At 33.7% G+C, this 24689-nt stretch overlaps 2 protein-coding genes across 4 annotated transcripts in view; both read left to right on the top strand.

Annotated features, from left to right (window-relative positions):
- The first annotated feature begins 3 nt into the window (after window positions 1-3).
- On the top strand, window positions 4-10858 carry cops2 (COP9 signalosome subunit 2). Its single transcript, XM_051099321.1, has 13 exons — window positions 4-129; window positions 686-799; window positions 878-955; window positions 2030-2155; window positions 2294-2383; window positions 2519-2596; window positions 2687-2861; window positions 4396-4574; window positions 7659-7711; window positions 7832-7929; window positions 8051-8133; window positions 8218-8276; window positions 10113-10858. The coding sequence occupies exons 1-13, from the start codon at window positions 76-78 to the stop codon at window positions 10255-10257; spliced, it is 1332 nt and encodes a 443-aa protein (XP_050955278.1). The 5' UTR covers window positions 4-75; the 3' UTR covers window positions 10258-10858.
- Window positions 10859-13226: 2368 nt separating this feature from the next.
- Window positions 13227-24689, top strand: part of cep152 (centrosomal protein 152) — a 32655-nt gene continuing 21192 nt past the window's right edge. For 2 of the 3 annotated variants that reach the window (XM_051099627.1, XM_051099625.1), the window contains exons 1-7: window positions 13227-13489; window positions 13780-13879; window positions 23195-23304; window positions 23396-23456; window positions 23587-23922; window positions 24001-24163; window positions 24392-24532. In XM_051099627.1, coding sequence (XP_050955584.1) covers window positions 13793-13879; window positions 23195-23304; window positions 23396-23456; window positions 23587-23922; window positions 24001-24163; window positions 24392-24532 — 898 coding nt within the window. In that variant the 5' untranslated portion in view covers window positions 13227-13489; window positions 13780-13792. Of the gene's footprint in view, window positions 13490-13779; window positions 13880-16892; window positions 17077-23194; window positions 23305-23395; window positions 23457-23586; window positions 23923-24000; window positions 24164-24391; window positions 24533-24689 lie in introns of those variants that run through there. The other variant, XM_051099626.1, reaches the window with a different exon arrangement.

Here is a 24689-nt window from a genome sequence, read left to right as displayed (position 1 = left end):
CCCACAGAACGCGCGGCGTGATGTCAAAACGCGTTTCCGCAGAGCATTGTGGGTAAGAGTCTCTCTCCGGTCAAAATGTCTGACATGGAAGATGATTTCATGTGCGATGATGAGGAGGATTATGACTTGGTAAGACTGTTTAAAATAAACGTGATTATAAATGCATGTCGTTTAAAACGAAGCGAATATAGTGACATTAAGAAATTGCGATTAGCGTGTTTACAGCCGCGTAATTTCACAATGGAGTTGTTTAGCAGGTGGCTAGTTTGCTAATAATGCAAAGATTCAAGCAAGAAATAAACTGTCTTCTTTATTTTTAATAGTTTTATTTGAAGTCCTGTAAGAAATGTGATGTATTTACAAAACTGATTGTGTTAGCTCATATATAGAAGCTCTTATATATGTATTGTTAACTTGCAGACTCACGTAAAGTTGATTAAATTATAGCTGATGAGTTGCTAGTTATGAAAGTGTCTATTATCTTATTTCAGTTTGGTGTGAAAAAGATTATTACGTGTATAAATTGTAAGGTCATAAACAATCAGATCATAATTATTGTTATGCAGCTGTCATAATCATAACATTAAGCTAGGTAATATCGTTCAAGACGTGTCTTTGTACAAAGACTTGTTAATTTTCACCTACTGTGCCTAAGGTGTCAATTATTTGTTTACTTTCACTTCAGGAATATTCTGAGGACAGCAACTCTGAACCCAATGTTGATTTGGAGAATCAGTACTACAACTCCAAAGCCCTGAAAGAAGATGATCCTAAAGCAGCCCTGAGCAGTTTTCAGAAGGTTAGACAAGTGAGATTTTTCAGTATCAGGATTTTACTGTGTTTCTGAAATGGTATAATCATATTTTCTGTTTTGCAGGTGCTGGAGCTGGAGGGGGAGAAAGGAGAATGGGGCTTTAAAGCGCTGAAACAGATGATTAAGATCAACTTCAAGCTTGTGCGTAGCAATAGTAGCAAAAAGATTTATTAAATATGTTATATAATCATACAGTTATGTAATATACATTATATAATGCTATAATTGTAAAATATAATAATATTTATAAATACACTCCCAGTCAAAAGTTTTTGATTTTTTTCTCTTCTGCTCACCAAGCCTGCATTTATTTGATCCACCGTACGGCAAAAACAGTAAAATTCTGAAATATTTTTACTTTTTAAAATAACTGTTTTCTATTTGAATATATTTTAAAATGTAATTTATTCCTGTGATTTCAAAACTGAATTATCAACGTCATTACTCCAATCACGTGATCTTTTAGAAATCATTCTGATATTGTGATTTGCTACTTAAAAACATTTCTTCTTCTTCTTATGATGTTGAAAACAGCTGAGTAGAATTTTTCGGGTTTCCTTGAATAGAAAGAACAGCATTGATCTAAAATAGATTTTTTTTTTTGCAATATTATAAATGTCTTTATCATCACTTTTGAGCAATTTAAAGCATCCTTGTTAAATAGAAGTATTAATTTCTGTAATTCCTTTCCCAATTATTTTTTTTTTGGTATTGTGTATAATGTTACAAAAGCTTTTTATTTCAGATAAAAGTTTATCTTTGAATCTTTCTATTCGTCAAAGAACACTGAAAAAATGTACTCAACAGTTTTAAATAATGATAATAATAAATGTTTCTTGACCAGCAAATCAGCATATTAGAATGATTTTTGAAGGGTCATGTGACATTTGAAGACTAAAAATTTTGCTTTGATCACAGGAATAAATTACATTTTAAAATATATTTAAATATAAAGCAATTATTTTAAAACAGTTATTTCATAATTTTACTGCTGTACTTTGGATCAAATAACTGTTTACAAAAAGCATTAAAATCTTACTGTTCAAAAACTTTTGATTGGTATTGTAGTTGTCTTATTTTTATGTGTTTTCTAAAATTTCTAAACAACAACAATAATAATAATAATAATAATAAATGTTATTATTGTGGTAATAATGCACTATAAAATCAGATTTTTTTATGGTTTTTTTTTTAATCTTTTTAATCTTTTTACAGACAAATTTTCCAGAAATGATGAACCGATACAAGCAGCTTTTGACATATATTAGGAGTGCTGTCACTAGAAATTACTCTGAGAAATCCATCAACTCTATTCTAGATTATATCTCAACCTCCAAACAGGTATTTAATACATTTTAAACTGCTTTCTGAATTCAGTAGTATATTTGTGATAATAAAATAATAATAAAGTCATATCATTTAAAGGTTATGCTATTAAAGACAATAAAATAATATTTGTCTTTTCATGTTTGTTTTCAGATGGACTTGCTACAAGAGTTTTATGAGACCACACTGGAAGCATTAAAAGATGCCAAAAATGACAGACTTTGGTTTAAAACTAACACCAAGGTTTGTGCTCTAGTAATGCTTTCTGTATATATAAGAATATGCACAGTCTGTTAATGCAATTTGAGTTATTATTGGAGCAGACTTCAGAATGAATTTATATCTATTTTTGCTAACTTCTGCTTCTGTTTCTTGTAGCTGGGAAAGTTGTACCTCGAAAGAGAAGAGTTTGGAAAGCTCCAGAAAATTCTCAGGCAGTTGCATCAGTCATGTCAGGTAGAGTAAATCATCAGTGTTGTATAAATGAGAAAACCCACTTCAAATGTCTTTTATGTTGCTCTGAAATGGATTGATGCACTTAATTAGACGGATGACGGAGAGGACGACTTGAAGAAGGGCACTCAGCTGTTGGAGATCTATGCTTTGGAGATTCAGATGTATACGGCGCAGAAAAACAACAAGAAACTCAAAGCCCTCTATGAGCAGTCATTACACATTAAATCAGCCATCCCACATCCACTCATCATGGGAGTCATCAGAGGTAATGTACACATTTTAGTTTGTTTTAATACCATGAAAATTAGCGTTTGGTTTGTTTTTGTTTTGAGATGATGTGTTTTGTGTGTGTGTGTGTGTGTATAATGGGAAAGATAGTTTTTGTTTTGTTTACTATTGAACATTTGTTTGTAGTTTGTAGTAGATTAAAATGAGTGTTTAATTTTGTTTTGGGTTGTTTTGGTTTTCGTTTCTTTGGTTTGGTCCGGTGTACAATTGCAAGTTTTGTTGTTGTGAAGACATGGAAATAACTGTTACGATTTGGTTGGTTTTGGGTTTTGTTTTGTTTTTTCTTTTGTGTACAGTTGGAAAGATTGATTTGTTTGTTTTAGTTTGGTTTGGTTTTTGTTCTGTGTACAATTGTAAAGTTTGATTGAGGATGAAGACTGAAATGAGTGTTTAGTTTTGGTTTGGGTTGATTTAGTATTTATTCACTTGGTTTTTGTTTGTGTATAATTGGAAAGTTTGTTTTTGTTGTTGTTGTTGTTTTGTTTTTTTTTGTTAAACTTTTGGAAAGAGAAGAGTTTAACGAACAAGTTCACTTCCAGAATTAAAATTTCCTGAAAATTTATTCACCACCATGTCATTCAAGATGTTCACGTTTTTCTTTCTTCAGTTGAAAAGATATTATGGTTTTTGAGGAAGACATTCCAGGATTTTTTCTCCATATAGTGGACTTCAATGGGGATCAACGGGTTGAAGGTCCAAACTGCAGCTTCAAAAGGCTCTACACGATCCCAGCTGAGAAATAAGTATCTTATCTATCAAAAAGATGGGTCACTTTTGGTATACTTTTTAACCACAAATGCTCATCTTGCACTAGCTGGTCTTCACACAGTGTGTAATCACATTGGAAAGGTCACGCGTGATGTAGGCAGAAGTGCCAACCCAGTGTTTACAAAGCGAACATGCAAAGAAAGTCAAACGCCCTTTACAAAAAAAGGTAAAACGTCGGATGATTTTGAAGTTGGAGGAGAAAAGGAGTATTTTGCACTACCCTACCTTTCTGAACCAAAGTACACACAAAGAACTAACCGCACGTGATTAGGAAATGCATGAAGACATGCATCGCAGAGCTAGTACAAGATGAGCATTTGTGGTTAAAAAGTATATAAATATGAATTTTTTTAAATTAGAAAATGACCAGTTGTTTTGCTATATAAGACCCTTGTTCCTTGGCTGGGATTGTGTAGAGTCTTTTGAAGCTGCATTGAAACTCCACTTTGGACCTTCAACCCGTTGATCCCCATTGAAGTCCACTATATGGAGAAAAATCCTGCAGTGCTTTTCTCAAAAACCTTAATTTCATTTTGACTGAATAAAGAAAGACTTGAACATCTTGGATGACGTGGGGGTGAGTAAATTATCTGGAAGTTTTTATTCTGTAAGTGAACTTCTCTTTCAATGTTTATTTTGGGTTGGTTTTTGTTTTTGTACATTTGGAAGTGTTTGGATTGATTTGGTTTTGTGCAATTGGAAATTCCACTCATTTTATTTGACATGTGGCTGGTTCTTTTTAGAGTGTGGCGGTAAAATGCACTTGAGGGAGGGAGAGTTCGAGAAGGCGCATACAGACTTTTTCGAGGCTTTCAAAAACTATGACGAGTCTGGAAGCCCCAGGCGAACCACTTGTTTGAAGTACCTGGTTTTGGCCAACATGCTGATGAAGTCTGGAATCAACCCATTTGATTCTCAAGAGGTACATGCTGGTAATCATGCACAGGCCCACATGGGATCTTAGGCCATCCCATCATTTACAAACTTCTACATGTTCTTCAGTGTTGCATGTTCATATATGAAATATTTTGTTGCTTAAAGGGACAGTTCACCCAAAAATGAAACTTCTGTCATTAATTACTCACCCTCATGTTGTTCCAAACCCGTAAGACCTTCGTGCATCTTCAGAACACAAATTAATATAGGGTCATTCCAGCTGGAATCATCAAATTTTGGAAAAGTTCCCCACCTGACCTCCTCAGATTTGTCTGAAAAAAATCTATGTGATGGGTAATATGCCCAATAGATCATATACAAAATTTCAGATCTCTACTGTGCATACTTTTTTCACAAAAAATCTGTAAAAAAGTTAGTTTTTTACCCCGTTTTGGCATCACAGTCTGAGTGACCATGTTCAGACTGAAATATCTCCAGAACTAGTTGTGCCAGGTCCATGAAATTTTCTGGGCTAAGAGTCCTAGTCCAGAACTGCATGAATTACAACTCGCAGCATTGTTACTGAATTTACACCTGAATGCTGGCCCTCTACTTTTCTTTGAAACTATTACTTTAAGGGTTTTCAGATGTCCGTAGAAACCTCAATCTTCAATGTATAAGCATCAAACTTGGTAAATGGTCTGATATGTACCATGTCTTTCACATCCTTTGACATCAGACAATAGAGTCTGATGGATGTTGAGATATTAAGGTCCAAAAATGGAAAAAAACTATTTACACCAATGTTCAGAGCAATATTTCCCATGAATGACACTAGGTGTGAACATAAAACTTGTTTTTTTGAAAGAGCATATTGTTATTGATAAAATATAAAAAAAATTGGGATGGGGTTTTGCCTCATTTTTCTGTAATGATTTTTTTAAAACTCAGAGTTTCGTCACTGATCCTATTGTTCACTTTTGCTATTCAACTTGGTGTGGGCATTTCAACAGAATTTATTAATGTTCCACTTATACAAAAAATACAAAATACAAAAAACGTACTTCCAGACATGAGTCACTTTAATAATGTATACCACCAACACAAATAAATGTGTGACATAACAGTTACTGAAAGTTGTTCATGAAAGTGTCTGAATCCACGGTTTCATTTTCTTTTATGACATAGCATCGTCCAGTGGAAGTAACTGGCACATCAATTTTCATTATGATGTGCTGGAGAGGCACCCAACAGACATCTTCCCTTTTTGGCCAAAAGTAGCCTCTAGCTGGGCCATGGGGATGCAAAAAAAGCACTTGAATGTCTTGCTCTGTGTTAGAGACGTCTCTGATGATACCAACCCACCATTGTCGGTCATACACACAAGTAACATATTGTCCTGGGGCCATATCTGTGATGTGAAGGCCTTGTTCAACTGGGTCAACCTCAAAGTTGACATGGAATCCTGGTGTTCCTGATACTCGACTGACCTCAGAATTGATCATTGTTGACTGATTGACTGATTGATTGACTGATGCTAGATCTCATACCACCTGAATATTATTATTTCTAATCAATATTGCCCTGCTTTCTCAATGAAAATGGTTGTATTATTCACTGGATTGGGTGGAACATCAAGATTAGGTACTTATGTTGCATTCCATTGAATGTTGGTAGTCGGTGAATCCGAGTTAGTTCTCCTGATGTCCGTCGTAAATGCATTCCATTGTAACAGTTGGCAAAAAGTATGGATGCCTATGGATAATTCCAACTGACTCGGTCTGCACTGAACTGGCCCGAGTGTGTGTTTCGGACCCCCAACTTAAGTGGCCGTTCCATTGCACTTTCCCAAGGTGGAGGTCGGATTTCCCCGAGTCCCGAGCACAATGGAATGCTGCATTATAGCATTAATTTAGGCATATGAGTTCAAAATAGCTGGTACTACAGTAGTTGTGAATGTCACACAACAATGATTTTTAAAAAAATTATTACTGAAAAATGAGGCAAAACCCCATCCCAGTTTTTTTATATTTTATCAATAAGAACATGCTCTTTCAAAAAAAAAGTTTCATGTTCACACCTGGTGTCATTCATGGGAAATATTGCTCTGAACATTGGTGTAAAAGAGTTTTTTTCAATTTTTGGACCTTAATATCTCAACATCCATAAGACTCTATTGTCTGATGTCAAAGGATGTGAAAGACATGGTACATATCAGACCATTTACCAAGTTTGATGCTTGTACATTGAAGATTGAGGTTTCTATGGACATCTGAAAACCCTTAAAGTAATAGTTTCAAAGAAAAGTAGAGGGCCAGCATTCAGGTGTAAATTCAGTAACAATGCTGTGAGTTGTAATTCATGCAGTTCTGGACTAAGACTCTTAGCCCAGAAAATTTCATGGACCTGGCACAAATAGTTCTGGAGATATTTTAGTCTGAACATGGTCACTCAGACAGTGATGCCAAAACGGGGTAAAAAACAAACTTTTTTACAGATTTTTTGTGAAAAAAGTACGCACAGTAGAGATCTGAAATTTTGTATATGATCTATTGGGCATATTACCCATCACATAGATTTTTTTCAGACAAATCTGAGGGGGTCAGGTGGGGACCATTTGATGATTCCAGCTGGAATGACCCTATTTTTAATAAAATCCAAGAGCTTTCTGACCCTGCATAGACGGCAACATAGTACTCTTGTGAACATGCGTGGAAGACTGACACAGAAGAGAAGAAATTGTAGAATAAGGTCGTTATTTTTGCTTTCTTTGCATACAAAGTATTCTCGTAGCTTTGTAAAATTAAGGTTGAACCACTGATGACACATGGACTATTTTATTAATGTCCTTACTACCTTTCTGAGACAGTTGCGTTGCTGTCTATGAAGAGAGCGCTCTCGAATTTCATCAAGCAAATCTTAATTTGTGTTCTGAAGATGAACGAAGGTCTTACAGGTTTGAAACGACATGAAGGTGAGTAATTAATGACAGAATTTTCAGTTTTGTTTGAACAAGGCAGAAAAAAACACAAAACTGAAGAGCTCATGTGGGCCTGATCATAAACGATAAATACTGTGGTATATAATAGAACTAAATAAACTGATTCTTTGACTTCGACTCTGTGACTAGGCCAAACCATACAAAAATGATCCAGAAATCCTAGCAATGACAAACCTGGTAAGGTAAGTACACACAATACTTTTCCTTTCTCCACTTATCTCATCCTGTTCTGTTTTAACTTAGATTTTTATGGTCTGAATAGATTCAGTTTATGATGTTAATTACCTATAACTTGTTTCTAGTGCCTACCAGAACAATGACATCACAGAATTTGAGAAAATCCTAAAGACGAATCACAGCAACATAATGGACGACCCCTTCATCAGAGAACACATTGAAGGTCAGTTTGGGTGGCTTTGACTTTTTTTGTGCATATTTGCATTTATTTTATAAATCTCATACAACAAATGTGGAGTCAATAAGTACTTATTACATTTTCTCTATCCTTTTTTTTTTTTCAGAATTGCTACGGAACATAAGAACACAAGTGCTCATCAAATTGATTAAGCCTTACACTAGGATACACATACCATTTATTTCAAAGGTAAACTTGTATTATATTATGTTGTATTATATTATAATATACCATATTATGCAATTGTAATGTAATGTTCCCGTTTTTCTTTAGGAATTGAATATTGATGTTGCAGATGTGGAAAGCTTGCTCGTGCAGTGTATTTTAGACAAGTAAGTTTAACAGTTCTTTTTAATATACATTTTTACGTTTTAAAAAAATATACTATTTCACTGCAATAATTGATATGGGTCATTGACATAAGGATTTTCAACAGGCAGATTTTAAAATATAAAAAATTGTAATACCTTTTGTAGTTGTTCAAACATTAAGAATGTTGCTTACACAAATTCATATTAAAATTTTAAATTAAGTGATTTTAGTGTTTTTTCATCTAGAAGAATCGGCCATAGCCTTAAAAAATGTCATGTGGTGCGACCATGATTTATATTAAAATGATTTCACTTCCTTAACATGCTTAACATTTTTTTAGATGTTCTCAGTAATTAAAGTGTTTAGAAACAAAGTATTTGTATTTCTTTTTTGAGTTTTTGTAAATAATGATCTCATATTTTTGTTCTGTAGTTTCAGTTACCTTCTTAAATGTAGATAGCAGACCTGTTTCTCTGTAAATTACTTAAAACTGATAAAAAATTTTAAAATACCATTCACTTAAGCATATTGTTGCAGTGATTTATATTTTAGCTACAGAAATTACATAATTTATTTTAATTTAATACGGTTATTGCTATTATTGGTCGCACCACATAATGAGTGGTCGCTCCAAATGACACAAAGACCTTATATCATTAAAAATCTATTAAAAGAGACGTGTGAAAAATGCAGCATTTTTTTTTAGCTCCAGTTATTTTTAAACTTTGCCCAATCTTGGTTGCTCAACTGACAATTGAAAAAAAAAAAAAAAAAAAAAACTTGCTGCCTATGGCGAGCGTTTATTTCACTTTGTTTGGCAGTGGAATCTGGTAAAATGGATTAGAATAGTTATTAATAAATACATAATAAATTACTAATAAATGCATAATTATCAAACTAAAATTACATGCTCTATATGATTATTTTTTGCATTTTCTTTCTTAGGTTATACAAAGATTGAACATAAACCATTTGAAATGACCCAAATTGCATAAAATCTCTTCCAAATGATACTAAAATAAAGTATTTTATGTATATAAACCATTAATTGAATATGAAAGCACATAAACTGCCAATCTGGGACATATAGCTATAATGGATAACGCACTGCAGCGGTCGAACCACATGATATTTGGTCGCACAACATGATATTTCAAATCCAGTCTAAATTTACAAGCACAGAGCTGGTAGCTTCCAATGAAAGGTCACTATGAAATTTGTAATAAAAATAAATACTTGTAGAATAACTTAATATTATTATTTTTTATTTTATTTTTTTGAGGTCATACCACATGATATCCAAATGTGGTAACTACATACCAGTTGCAAAGCTGCTTGATGCTTCTATGCGTCCTTGGCAAATTGCTATATGATGCAATGTCCTATCTTTGAAAGGATTTCAATATAAAAGTCCCAAAATGGTAGTTTCTTGATGGTTGCACCTCATGATATTTCATAAAATGGAGATTATCGGACAATAATATATATATAAAAACAAATGCTTTGCAATTTTATACAGAATTACGACACACTTTGGATATCTTGCCAAATAGTGCAGAGAAGTAATCAAAATAAATTTAGGGTAATTTCAAAGATGTTTCCAAAACAACAGTTATGGCCTGACGGTCGCACCACATGATGTTTTGACACTTTGAATAACAAAAAAATGACAAGTAACTAATGTTTTTTGAAAAGTTAAAGTTGGTGCATATGTGGGAGAGGTGGTACTTATATATGCCATTCTTTTATGCATTTAAACCAATTTTTTACTGGAAAAAATGCAGTCTGGCGGAAAATGTAGGTGTCACGTCATTGACCCTTATGCATATATAATGTGATGTACATCTATCTTTCAGCACAATCAATGGTAGAATTGATCAAGTCAATCAGCTGTTGGAGCTCGATCACCAGAAAAGAGGCGGAGCCCGATACACCGCCTTGGACAAGTGGACCAATCAGCTGAACTCTCTCAACCAGGCCATTGTTAGCAAACTGGCTTGATTTGACACCGACGATCTTGGAAAACAAATTGAACCATCAGGCAGCCGGTCGACTTGAGGCTGTCAGTGACATTAACTACTTTCAAGCCCTTTACTCCCCCGATCACAGAAGGGAGAGCGTAATTTGGCTAGTTTGTTTTTTACAGCTGTAGTCACTTAAGTCAGTTTTAAATGTCCTTAACAGAGCAGAGGTTTCCACAGGATGTCTACTCTACAGAATTGTTAGTTCTCTAATATGAACATGTTTGCATCATCTAAAAAAATGTTTCTTTAATAGCACATATTGGCACTTGGCAGACTTTTAAAAGGCATACGTTTGTCTTTAATGGAAAGCGTGAGGACATGCTGTGTGACGTTGAATCATTTATTTGTTGAACTGTCTCTTGTCAGAGTCAGCATGTTTTACTTGGTTTGCATAGAACTCGGCTGATGAGTTTTATGCGGTTGCACCGCAGCACATGAGTATTAAAACTGCAGTCATTGCTAGAATTCCTCTCACCAAATATTACAGGTCTGTTGAAAGCGGTATGCTGTTCTGTTTCACTTTTCAACAACAACAAAAATAAACAATACATTATTTGCTTCAGCAGAAAATGTGTCTGTAATGGTGTATGACTTTTTCTGATAAGAAATGAAGAACAAAGAATAAAACATGTGACCATGAACCACAAAACCAGTCATAAGTAGCACGGGTATATTTGTAGCAATAGCCAACAATACATTGCATGGGACAAAATGATCGATTTTTCTTTTATGCCAAAAATCATTAGGATATTAAGTAAAGATAATGTTCCAAGAATATATTTCGTAAATTTCCTACCATAAATATATCAAAACTCAATTTTTAAATAGTAATATGCATTGCTACAAACTTCATTTAAACAACTTTGAAGGTGATTCTCTAAATATTTTGATATTTTTTTGCACCCTCAGGTTTCAGATTTTCAAATATAGTTGTATTTCAGCCAAATATTGTCCTGTCCTAACAAAACATACATCAATGGAAAACATACTCAGCTTTCAGATGAGATATAAAGCTCAATTTTAAAATATTGACCCTTATGACTGGTTTTGTGCTCCAGGGTCACATATATGTTTCATATACAGACACTATTTCACCTTAATAAAAATGATAGCTGAATATACAACAAAAAAGACCAAAATAAAAATATTTTATTATAATAATATGTATTATAATTAATTTAATATATTAATTTATAATTTAATTAAAAAACAGGAATTTATTATTATTTATATATTACATTTTTTACACACATGAATATATATATATATATATATATATATATATATATTCTTATTATAAATATATGCATTATAATTAAGTTAATATTTAATAAATTATAATGAATTTAATTATAATTATTTATTATTATTATTATTATTATTATATTTTAACATATATGGCAAAATAAAAATATAATTCTGCATTATAATTTAATACATATTCAATTATAATGAATTTTATTTTTATTTATTATTATATACATACAAAAGACAAAATAAAATATAATTATATGCATTATAATTAATTTAATATTTATTAAATTGTAATTAATTTAATTATAATTATTTATTATTATTATCTATTATTTTTTACATTATATATACACTACCGTTCAAAAGTTTGGGGTGAGTACATTTTTATTGTTTCTTTCTTTTTTTCTTTTTTTTTAAGAAATTAATACTTTTATTCACCAAGGATGTATTAAGTTAATAATTAAAAGTTTATTAACAGTTAATAATAAATAATTTACATTGTTATAAAATATTTATATTTTGAATAAACACTGTACTTTTTCTAAACTTGTTATTGATGAAAGAATCCTGAAAAAAAAAATCACAGGTTCCAAAAAATATTTGGCAGCACAACTGTTGATATTATCCAACATTGATCATTCTAATAATAAATCTGCATATTAGAATGATTTCTGAAGGATCATGTGACACTTAAGACTGGAGTAACAGCTGATAAAAATTCAGCTTTTCATCACAGGAATAAATTCTATTTTAAAGTATGTTAAAATAAAAAACATTATTTTATATTGTAAAAACATTTTGCAATATTACTGTTTTTTTTTTCTATATTTTTTAATCAAATAAATGCAGCCTTGATGAGCATAAGAGACTTCTTTAAAGACTATTACAAGTCTTACTGACCCCAAACTTTTGAACGGTAGTGTATATATATATATATGTGTGTGTGTGTGTGTACAAAAAGACAAAAAATATTTTTATTCTACTTATATGCATTTTAATTAATTTCATATATATTAAATTATAATTAATTAAATTATAATTATTTATTATTATTATATATTATATTCTTTACATTATTTATATATATGTATATAAAAGACAATACAAATATTCTTATTCTAAATATATTCATTGTAATTAATTTAATATATTAAATTATAATTTTTTTTTTTATTTATTATTATTATATATTATATTTTTACATTACACACACATCATATGTAAATATATTTATTAAGGTAAATAATTATGAAAATACCTAAATATCTAAACCTGTGGCTGTGAACGTTTATGATTTAACGTGTGATAAACAATAAATGTATTTGTTTCAATCCTCAAAACACAATAAAAAGGAACAATAATGAACAATACATTTTTGATGCATACACTACACGGCTAAAAGTCCTAAACGAATAACCAAACCACTTAATAATTAATAATAATAAATTAATAAATAATGAAAATGTATTTTTATTTAAAAATATATCGTTTTAATTGTAAGCCATACATATTTAAATCGTTCATATATTTGTATAAACAAAATAATATTATTATTATTACTGAGAAAAGACATTTCTGTCAAAAAGAGGTTTCGTTTTTCATGACACATGATAGGCCGTAACCATTGGCTGTAACGTTCACATGACGTCGTCCCTCCCGTAAGCCAATCAGAATCCAGGACTTTTGCCGCTGTTTAGGGCGCCATGTTTCAATAGACAGACACTTACATCAATATCTGTGCAATAACATCGATTTTAGTCCACATTAAGCGAGTTTTACCATCTGTGGCGGACGAACAAACATTTGCAGACAGTTTATTACTCGTACGCAAGGTATTTTATATCAATATTGTTGCGTTATGAATCTGTGAGGCAGCGACACACTGTTATGTGTCTCATAGAAACACTTCATTTGGGATTATTGTGGTACTTCAGGACTTTATAAAAGCTTGAAAGGTAAGCAGAGATTATTTAAACTCACATCCAGCTTTGTTTGTGATCTGAAGCGTGTAAACTTGCTAAATGAACGAGTTATTGCTGTGGATAATATGTTATGCGTTGCTTAGAGACCAGCTGTAGCGTTATCTGTATGTGGGATTAACAATGTTTGTTAATGCTACATACGAGCTAGCAGATCTGTTTTAGCGAGTTGTTTTCGGTTTTATCAGTAAGACTGGTTAAATGAAGTGTAAGTGGACGTGATTGCTGGTCATTTCCTGTCTCAGGTGTGTTATTTCTCCTCTCAGACAGATCAGCAGGATGTCCATTGATTTTGACAGTGCAGCTTTACAGACGCAGCAGGAGGAAGAGGACTATGATCAGGAAGACTATGCTAGAGAACAAGAGGTATCTGTGCAGTTATTGAACACTGATACACAAACACACCCACCACACTGACATCTGTCATCTGCTACACTGTACAGTACCAGTCAAAAGTTTTTGAACAGTAAGATTTTTAAAATATTTTTAAAGAAGTCTCTTCTGCTCACCAAGCCTGCATTTATTTGATCCAAAATGCAGCAAAAGCAGTAATAGTGTGAAATATTTTTACTATTTAAAACAACTGCTTTCTGTTTGAATATATTTTAAAATGTAATTTATTCCTGTGATCAAAGCTTAATTTTTTTAGCATCATTACTCCAGTCTTCAGTGTCACATGGACCTTCAGAAATATTTTTAATATGCCGATATTCAAGAAACATTTATCATTATTATTATTATTATTAGCAATATTTAAAACAGTTGAGTACAAAAGCTTGGAGTCAGTATTTTTTTTTACTTTTTGAGAAAGAAATTATAGAAATTAATACTTTTATATGCTTTAAATGGATCAAATGTGACGATAAAGGCATTAAATATGTTACAATAGATTTCTATTTCAGATAAATGCTGTTCTTCTGAACTTTCTGAAAAAATTATACTTAGCTGTTTTCAGCATAATAATAATAATTGTTGTTTGAGCAGGAAATTAGAATATTAGAATGATTTCTGAAAGATCATTTGACTGGAGTAATGATGGTAAAAATTCCGCTTTGAAATCACAGAAATAAACTACATTTTAAAATGTTTTCAAATAGTTATTTTAAATAGTAAAATATTTCAAAATGTACCTGTTTTTGCTGTACTTTGGATCATAAATGCAGGTTGGTCAGCAGAAAAGACTTCTTTAAAAAACATTAAAAATCTTACTGTTCAAAAACTTTTGACTGGTAGTGTAAACGTTATACTGTGGACAACATCCGTCAATTTAAAAACATTTTTGGACAGTTTTATTATAAACAGACTCCTGTGATTAGAAAGGTGACTTCCACATGGGATTGATAAGTGTATTTTAGTCTGTCTGTACTGTGTAGATCACATGTACAGCAGTGACGGCAGTGTGACATGCTATTTTAGCTATTTATTCAACTGTTAAATTCAAGTATCACAACATATGACTGTTTAAAGGAATATGAAAAATGGTCAAATATAATTTAAAATGGTTACAACCTAAAAATACAACACTTAAATATAAGCTTTCATTATACATATATTAAATACATATATTAATATTAACCTTGTTGGAAAAAAAGTTAATGTCTATATAAACTGCACTTTTATGCTCACATTAAATAATGATATTTAAAAATATTTAAAAAATGAAAATATACTTTAAATGTGACACTCGCTGTGTTTTCAGCCTCTGCCACCTCAGTATACGAGTACATGAACACGTGAACATAATCTCTAGAACTGCTCTGAGAGTTGCTTCATGAGCATTTTACCGTTTCTTTTGCGGAAAACTATCGTCATATAATAAAGACCCTAAAGGTCTTCACAGCAACCCGTCAAAATAAAAGTTCGGTGACAGTCAGAAATGTATTAATATATTACTTAATGTAAAGATAGTACTACTACTACTAATAAAAATATTATTAAAACAATGTTTAAGGAATATTTACTAGAAACAATATTTACCAGAATTTATTTACCAAAATTTTTGAAAAACAGAGAAATTAATTCTTTATCAAATCTAATTATCTTTTATAAATTCATTAGACATGCTTTTGATTATTAAAATGTAATGAAACGATTAAAATAGAATACAGAAAATTAATGTAAAACAGAGATTCGCAAACAAAACTGAATTTGAGAAAAATAATAAAACGTATTTCATAGGCGTATTTCAATTTGATTTTTAATAAATTGCTGTTAAATTCTGCAAGTTTTATGATTTCAATTAATTAGACATGCTTTTTGATAATTCTAGTCTAGAAAGAGTTTCGGAAAAAATCAAACAGATTTCATAGGGCCCTCTTTATTTCATTTGTGTCTTTGTTTTATTGTAGTTGTCCTTTAGTTTGTTACTTGCATCTAGGTTCTTATTAAAAACAAAGATAAAATAACAAAAAATGACTGTCATGATATAAATTGTTGTGAAATAAAATGACTATATCATGAAATAAGATTTGAAATGCTTTGTTTTAATAGATAAAATAACTGATATTCATTTGGATCATCTCTTATTTAATTACTTTTGTTTTTTCGTAGTAATGGTTCAGTAGTAGTATCGTGTTATTTAAGTCGGGTATCGAAACAAAGTCAAAATTTTGGTATTGTGACAACACTAGTAGGTACATACAGTTTCATCCAGTTCATGTTTTGAATTCATAGAGCTACCAGGCATTTTAGTATTTCTGTGTGGCTTTAATACTGGACCTGTAATACTAATAAAGTATTAAAGTGTCAGTGCTGTTATGGGCTTCAGTTAATGCTGGTGTAATTGTTAAAAACTAGTTCATGAAACACAAGAGTTTGCTTGACACTTGACTTTTACTGTGCTTGTAATCAATTTACTAGCTCCACATTTGTTGAATAAGACTTTCTCATGGTTAATAATATCAGTAGTTAAAGATTCTTCTGTTTCTGGTCACACGCAGTGACAGTGTTTGTTTTTAAAGGGCAGATCTTCTCCAATCAGAAACATGTGTTCTGACTCACCTTACAGCTATCGGCTGCGTGAATGAATGTTTGCCGTCATTGGTGAACGTTCAATCCAGTCAGGTGTGTTTGCTGTGTCATAAATCCTGTGTTTCCACTGCCCTACATATTCACAGCTCTTCACTGAAGCTTCACATGAGTTTGCTTTGAATGGAGGAATAAATTGTAGGCAATTTCACTTCTTCATATGAATTATGGAGAAAATACTGTAACAGTATGACGTGAATGACCATCGATTTTGATGCGCATGTCATTTTCACAGGATGTTTTTTTTCTATCAGAAGAGGAATGTTTCTGCTCCAGTTAACTGAATTATTCTGACCTCCACAATGGGCAGACCTCAGCCTGGACAAATGAGGACAGCTTAGTTCCTCGTTTTCTTTTCAGGAGTTATTCATATGACTCACACTGCTGAATTCTAGCATTGCACACAATAGTCCTTCAGTATGACTTTGAGTCCTAGAGCTCCTGCAGTAGCTGTCCTAGGAGTGTAAATGCGGGAAAGATTTATTTCAGAGGGAACTTATCAGGATGTACGGGTCATCCAGCGGGAGTTATGGAGGGTGAGTTCAACTGTCTGTCCTTGAATACAGAGACATCAGCTGTGAAAAGATACTGAAGTTGATAAAAGTTAGGAGTGCTCGGGCTCCTTTAAGATGCCTCAGGGCCAAGTGTTGGTGTTTGTGTGAGAGTTCAGCATGTCTGTAACCGGGCGGGTGTGTTTTTGTAAATGGTTGCTATGGGACCTGCAAGTAATCGGTTGCTTGCACATGCTTGTTTCGTTTTTTATAGTTTCAGTGTGTTTCCCATTAAACTCAATATTGTAATATTGAGCAACTTTTGAGGAAAATGTTAACATTTAAAATTACATTCCCCATGAGATGGTCTATCACACTAAGCCTACTTACAGCGTACTTACTGAAGAGCTTGAGTATTAGTAGTTGATGGAAATGTTTTATTTATTCATTTATTTTTAATTCAATTCAAATTTATTTGTATAGCGCTTTTCACGATACATATCGTTGCAAAGCAGCTTTACACCAAATTGACATTTTTACTATATATGTAGTAGTAGCTTGATGTACATATGGTAGAGATGTCTGGTAAAGATCAATTAATGACGTAATCAAACAGACAAAGAACACTATAAATTTGTAGCAGAATTTGGTAGTGCTGTATGTTTTCAGGGTTGGCATCAGGGTTGGCATCATCTGAAGTCCTCTGAAGGGTTGGCATCATCTTTTCTTAAGTGTTCTGGATCCACACTGGAGCTTGTGAATTCCTAGTTACCATGGGATGTCAATCCCATGGCAAAAACAGAGAACAAATAGGAACATAATTAGCGTAGCTGCTGTTCAAACTAAGAAAAGGAAGGTTTGTTAAACCAGAGCTAAAAGATTAAAATGAACATTTGATCAGATATAGCTGCAGAAAAAGTTTATGAGATGCATTATTTGAATGCTTGGCTAAAAAGATGTGTCTTTAATCTAGATTTAAATAGAGAGAGTGTGTCTGAACCCCGAACGTTATCAGGAAGGCTGTTCCAGAGTTTGGGTGCCAAATGTGAAAAAGCTCTACCTCCTTTAGTGGACTTTGCTATCCTAGGTACTACCAACAGTCCAGAGTTTTGTGACCTTAGGGAGCGTGATGGATTGTAGCGTGGTAGAAGACTAGTTAGGTACGCAGGAGCTAAACCGTTAAGTGCCTTATAGGTAAGAAGTGCTATTTTGTAGCTGATGCGGAACCTAATAGGCAGCCAGTGGAGAGACTTTAAAATTGGGGTAATATGATCATATTTTCTTGACCTGGTAAGGACTCTAGCAGCTGCATTTTGGACTATCTGTAGCTTGTTTATTGAAGATGCAGGACAACCACCTAATAGTGCATTACAATAGTCCAGTCTAGAGGTCATGAATGCGTGAACTAGCTTTTCTGCATCAGAAACAGGTAACATGTTTCGCAGCTTGGCAATGTTTCTAAGATGGAAGAATGCTGTTTTTGTAACATGAGAAATATGATTTTCAAAAGACAAGTTGCTGTCTAATATAACACCCAGGCTTTTGACTGTAGTGGAAGTAACAGTAACAGTACATCCGTCTAGTTGTAAATTGTAAGTCAAAAGATTCTGTGTATTGTTTTTAGGTCCAATAAGTAATATCTCTGTCTTATCTGAATTTAATAGCAGAAAATTGTTGGTCATCCAATCTTTTACATTTTTAACGCACTCTGTTAACTTTGATAATTCAGAAGTTTCATCTGGTCTTGTTGAGATATATAGTTGAGTATCATCAGCATAACAATGGAAACTAATCCCGTGTTTTCTAATAATATTACCAAGGGGCAGCATGTATATTGAAAATAGTAGAGGACCTAGAACAGATCCTTGTGGCACTCCATACTTTACGGGTGATAACTGAGATGACTCCCCATTTAAATAAACAAAGTGGTAGCGATCAGACAGGTAGGATCTAAACCATTTTAAAGCCTGCCCTTGGATACCTGCATAATTTTGTAGTCGATCTATTAGTATGTCATGATCTATAGTGTCAAACGCAGCACTAAGATCAAGTAAAACTAGCAGTGAGATGCAGCCTTGGTCTGACGCAAGAAGCAAGTCATTAGTGATTTTAACAAGTGCAGTTTCTGTGCTGTGATGGGGCCTGAAGCCTGACTGAAATTCTTCATAGATGATATTTTTTTGCAAGAATGAGCACAGTTGAGCACATATAACTTTCTCTAAAATTTTAGACATAAAAATATCAGAACATATGGATATTATCCAATATAAGGTTTTCTAAGGTTTCATTTTCTTTTCCTTTTTTTTAAATGTCTTTTTTTTTTCTTTGTATCATCAATTTAATATCAAAATTAACTGTGGGTTTTAGATTACCTTTACTAACCTAAATTAACACTAGACAATGTGAATAATTTAATCCTTTTTTTTAAAGGATTTAAACATTTTTATCATCTTAAAATTAGTAGTTGTCCATAATTCATACCACACACCATGATGGATGCTAAAGTGAATGTAGGCATCACAACCTGAAAGTGATCATAATTTTTTGGACAAAGTAATGTAGGTTTTTATCAGCCATAACATATTATATAATGTATGTAATGTATAAGGGATGCACGATATAGTGTTTTTGCCGATATCCCAAATGGCAATATTTTTCAACTCATTTTGGCCGATAACCGATGCCAATAACGATATATTTTATTTTGTTTGGAAACAACACCAAGTCTCTCCTGTAGGGCTGTGACGGTGGCAGATTTTTTCCACCACGGTGTTAATGGACCAACTACCGTCGTTGGCACTGTGTTGAGATATATATATTTTTGAAACATAAAAAAATGAGGCTCAAAAATTATTAACAAACGTGCATGTTTATTTCAGCCTACAAAACACTAAAGTAAATATCAAAGAAATTATACAGTTAAATAAGAAAGCCAAAATAAAAATGGTACGTATTAAACATTTGTTGTATAAATTTGTAACAACCTCACCCAACCCTTGTCCGATGGCTGGAGCCCGAGTCTTCTCTCTCTGTTTCCCATTACACTGTTGCATCCATTAAAATAGCTCAGTTTTGTTTTTAATGGGTATGTGGTTATATTTCTTTTCATTTCTTTATAAAGTTGATTTAGAAATGTGTTTGAAACATTTTTTGTTTGTAAATTAAGGTTTTTGCTTTTTAAAGTAACAACCAAGCAGCCAGAGGCAGGCAGTGAGTTGATCACAGCCTATGTTTGATCAATTTTGCCTTTTCAAATCATCACGACTTGCCTAAAATAAAATCTTCAAGCACATCACAATGTTATTTTAAATGTTTAACTTAGATAAATGCACGCTATTATGTGCATACAATTGTTTGTTGGAGAGTGGAAGCTAAATGCGCTTTGCAGGACATGGAGGCGCCAGCGCAATCACTTGCAAAAACATTAAAATACGCCGTAATCTTTGCTCATAAAGGTAAACGTAATATATAATCTGGAACTGTAAAGGGTCTAATTTTATTTGAGTGCACTCACAATATCAACAAAATGTTGTGCTTTTGTAAAAATAAAGAAAACAAACAAGATGCGCTTTCTGATGTCTCGGTGTTGAACAGGAGTGTTGCACAAAAATAAAACGAAACTCAGCTAATACAGCGAAAAGCTTTAAATTATTACTTTAAAACTAGAATAATAAAATCGAAAACAAAAACTCTTTCATTATAAAATCCGTAGAGATGCATTTCTCTCTAAAGGCATGTCCAATGAGCAGATGGCGAGTCAGGATCGTCATTTTGCGACACTGGCTCAGAAAACACTAATTTATTAATAATTCATTCAAGTATGTCCTTATTTCCCCCCGACACAGTCATGGTAATGACTTTTCCTGGAGCTTTGCAAGTGTTAGCCTATTGTGTGTGTTTGAACGCGGATCTTTTCCAGCAGCTGCGAAGGCACTTGCGCTCGCTGCTGCTGCCGGCGGGGACACTAAACACGGCCATGGCCGAATAACTGTTGCAGAAACACTGTATTTTATGCTTGTTATACATTGTTATACATTGTGTGACGTCATGTGCAGTGGTAATCGACGACCACGGTGGCACAGTTTTCATTGCAACCGTCGCAGCACTACGTCTCCTGTGCAGAAATCATAAGCAAATTATTTTTAATTTTGCCTAGCTAAAAAAGTAATATTATGAAATATTATTGGAATATGAAATAGCAGTTTTCTTTTTAATATACTTTAAAATATAATTTATTTCTGTAATGCAAAGTGGATTTTTCAGTATCATTACTCTGGTCTTTCAGTGTCACATGATCACATTCAGAAATCATTCTAATATTCTGATTTATTATCAGTGTTGTGTTGCTTTTTGGAACCTGAGAGTTTTTTCAGGATTTTTTGAGTAAATAAAAAAAAAAACACTGCACTTATACAAAATGGAAATCTTTTCTAACAATATACAGTCATGTGAAAAAGTTAGGACACCCTATTAAATTTCATGGTTTTCTGTATCAGGACATAAATCATCAGATAAACATCATCACATGACATATCACACAGTCTCATTATTTATTTAAGAAAAATACAGCCAAGAGGGAAAGGCCATGTGTGACAAAGTTAAGACACCCTATGAGTCAATTCTCTGTAGATCCACTTTTAGCAGCAATAACTTGAAGCATTCATTTTCTGTGTGACTTTATCAGTCTCTCACGTCGTTCTGGAGGAATTTGGACCAGTCTTCTTTTCAATGTTGCTCCAGTTTATTTAGGTTTGTGGGCATTTGCTTATTCACAGCTCTCACCACAGCATTTGAGTCAGGATGAGCTCTGGACTTGGACTGGGCTATTGCAACACCTTGACTCTTTTCTTTTCAGCCATTCTGTTGTAGATTTGCTGGTGTGCTTGAAATCATTGTCCTGTTGCATGACCCAATTTTGGCCCAACTTTAGATGTCGGACAGATGCCCTCACATTTGACTCTAGAATACATTGATATACAGAGGAGTTCATGGCAAACTCAATGACTTTGAGGTGCCCAGGTCCTGTGGCTACAAAACAAGCCCAAAATTATCAGCCCTCCTCCAGCATGTCTTTTCTCCAGCATGGTTTTCCTAATTGTCTTTTGGTATGAGGTGTTTGTGCTGATGTGCTCTTTAGGTTTTCACCAAACTTGGCGATGTGCATTATGGCCAAACATCTCCACTTCAGTCTCATCTGTTCAAAGGACATTATTCTAGAAGACTTGTGTTTTGTTTAGATGCAACTTTGCAGACCTAAACTGTGCTGCAATGTTTTTTGTTTAGATAGAAGAGGCTTTCTTCTGCCAAGCCTTCCAAACATGCCATTTTTGGTACGTCCCATATTTTTCTAATATATTTTTCTAAAATTATCATTTAACATGTTAACTGAGGCCTGTAGAGTCTGAGGTGTAGTTCTTGGGTTGTCTGCCATTTCTCTGAGCTTTACACGGTCTGATCTTGGGGTGAATTTTCTGGGACGTCCACTCCTGGAAGGAGAGGTGTCTGTTTTAAATGTCTCCCACTTGTGAATGAACTTCAGATTGTTTGGAAATGGCTGTATTACTCTTCTCAGATTGATGGCAGCAACAATTGCTTCTCTAAGATGATTGCTGATGTCTTACCTCCTTGGCATTGTGTTAACACACACCTGAAGGCTCCAGACCAGCAAACTGCCAAAGCTTATACTTTTATAGAGGCGCTCAGACTTGCTGATGATCAGTTAATCAAAGGTATTTGATTAGCAGTGCATGACTGTTATTTACCCTCTTAATTCCAATGTAAACAGTAAGGGTGTCCTAACTTTGTCACACATGGCATTTTGGCTTTGTATTTGTTCAGTAAATAATGACACGGTGCAATTTGTCATGTGTTGTTCATCATCTGAGGTTTTATTTTCGAAATTTTAAGACCTGATACGGAAAACCATGAACAACCATGAAATTCAATAGGGTGTCCTAATTATTTAAATATTAATTAATTTATAAGCAAAATCTAAGCACCTCTAATTGGCCGATGCATTCCTAAGTTCAGATCCAAATGAACCCATGAAAACCTCTAATCTGTGCCTTAACAGCCTGGCAGGGGAGAACAGCTTATGGATGGGGTGAATACTGTCCTGAATGATTGTTCAAATTTTTTATTGATTGAGTCTGGTCTGTTGTAGCTCCACAAGCTCCTGACTGATCTCCCCGATGATATGCTAGATGACAGCGCCGACTGCTCCTCACCTGAGCTCGACCGCTCCACCTGCAGTCGCCCAGAAGACAACAACAGGTACAAAACGCGTCAAAACACCTTTTCGTGTCTTAAACAACACTTACTTGAAGTACCTGTTTAATAAAACACAAATGTCTTTGTCTTTCAGACCACAGCATGCCTGGAATGTGCCACAATGGGAGCATCCAAGACCTCCTTCCCATGAGGAAGTGAGTTTATCAGTTTGAGATACAGCAAAAACAACCTGATTAATTATTAGGATGCAAATTTGGTGCATTTAATATGCTGTGAGGAGTTACACTGTCATTCACTCATTTATTGTCTTGCATGTGTTTGCAGCACTATGAGGAGTACGATCAAGGCTCTTATCATGAGGACTACAGCTATAGGAGTCACACGTCTCAGACCAACAGCCACCCTCATCACCTCCAGACTGGGACAGAACACTTACCCACCGGCTGGGAACCACAGAATGGACAGAACTACCAGTACCAGAACGGAGACTACGCACACTCATCCGCAGGCACGGACGAGTCCCATGCGACTGACTTCTCCACTGGGGATGGGGCGGAACAGGATGCGTACCCTCATAGCGCTCTTCAGCATGGGGCAGGCTACCATGGAGACGAGGCGCAAGTCCATGGAGAGCATAACAACCTCAGACACCACTTTCAGGTGAATGCTTGAAATCAATCTTTACTTCTTTTACTAAGCATTGTATGCATGTTTAATAATTTGGCACATTTGTTGAAGGTTTTTGATAATGGAGGAGCTGGAAACAAACCCACTGACCATTACAAGGCTAGTTACCATCCACATCAACCTTCAAACCAGCCCAAGATGTTCAATCCTCAAGTCACCAATCATAACGGCCACTTTGACCAAATTCAGAGGGACTTCCTGGACTCAACACAGAGTAAGATAGAATTATACATTACCATGTTACAATTTAAAATATATTTTCTATTTGAATGTATATCAAAATGTAATTTATTCCTGTGGTCAAATTTTCAGCATGGTCCTTCAAAAATTCTAATATTATGATTTTTGTAAAAAGTTAAAAAGCATTTATTTAAATCTGTATGTAATGACTATGTTAGTAGTATTTTAGGAGTTTGAGGTGTGTTGTGTGAATGTTGTTCAGATACAGCAGATGGTCAGCAGCTGGCGCAGCTTCAGATTTTAAACCGAGCTCAATCCAGACAGATTGAGGAACTGGAACAGAAACTAGAGGACTGCAGGAGGAGAATGAGATATCTGGAGCACCAGTTCGCCATTGTCAAAGGTCAGATTCACCAGATTGCCTGTCTTAAATTCAGCTCTGAAATGTTGTTACAAAAAACTATCTCTGTAAAAAACGTGAGCTGACTAGGTACAAGATACAAGACATTCCCTTCATATTTAGGGGTTCAAGCATATAGCGCTGAAACCCTGTTGTAATT

This window comes from Labeo rohita, chromosome 25 (genome assembly GCF_022985175.1).
Source record: "Labeo rohita strain BAU-BD-2019 chromosome 25, IGBB_LRoh.1.0, whole genome shotgun sequence".
Lineage (NCBI taxonomy): Eukaryota > Metazoa > Chordata > Actinopteri > Cypriniformes > Cyprinidae > Labeo > Labeo rohita.
This window is presented reverse-complemented; position numbering and strand designations above follow the sequence as displayed.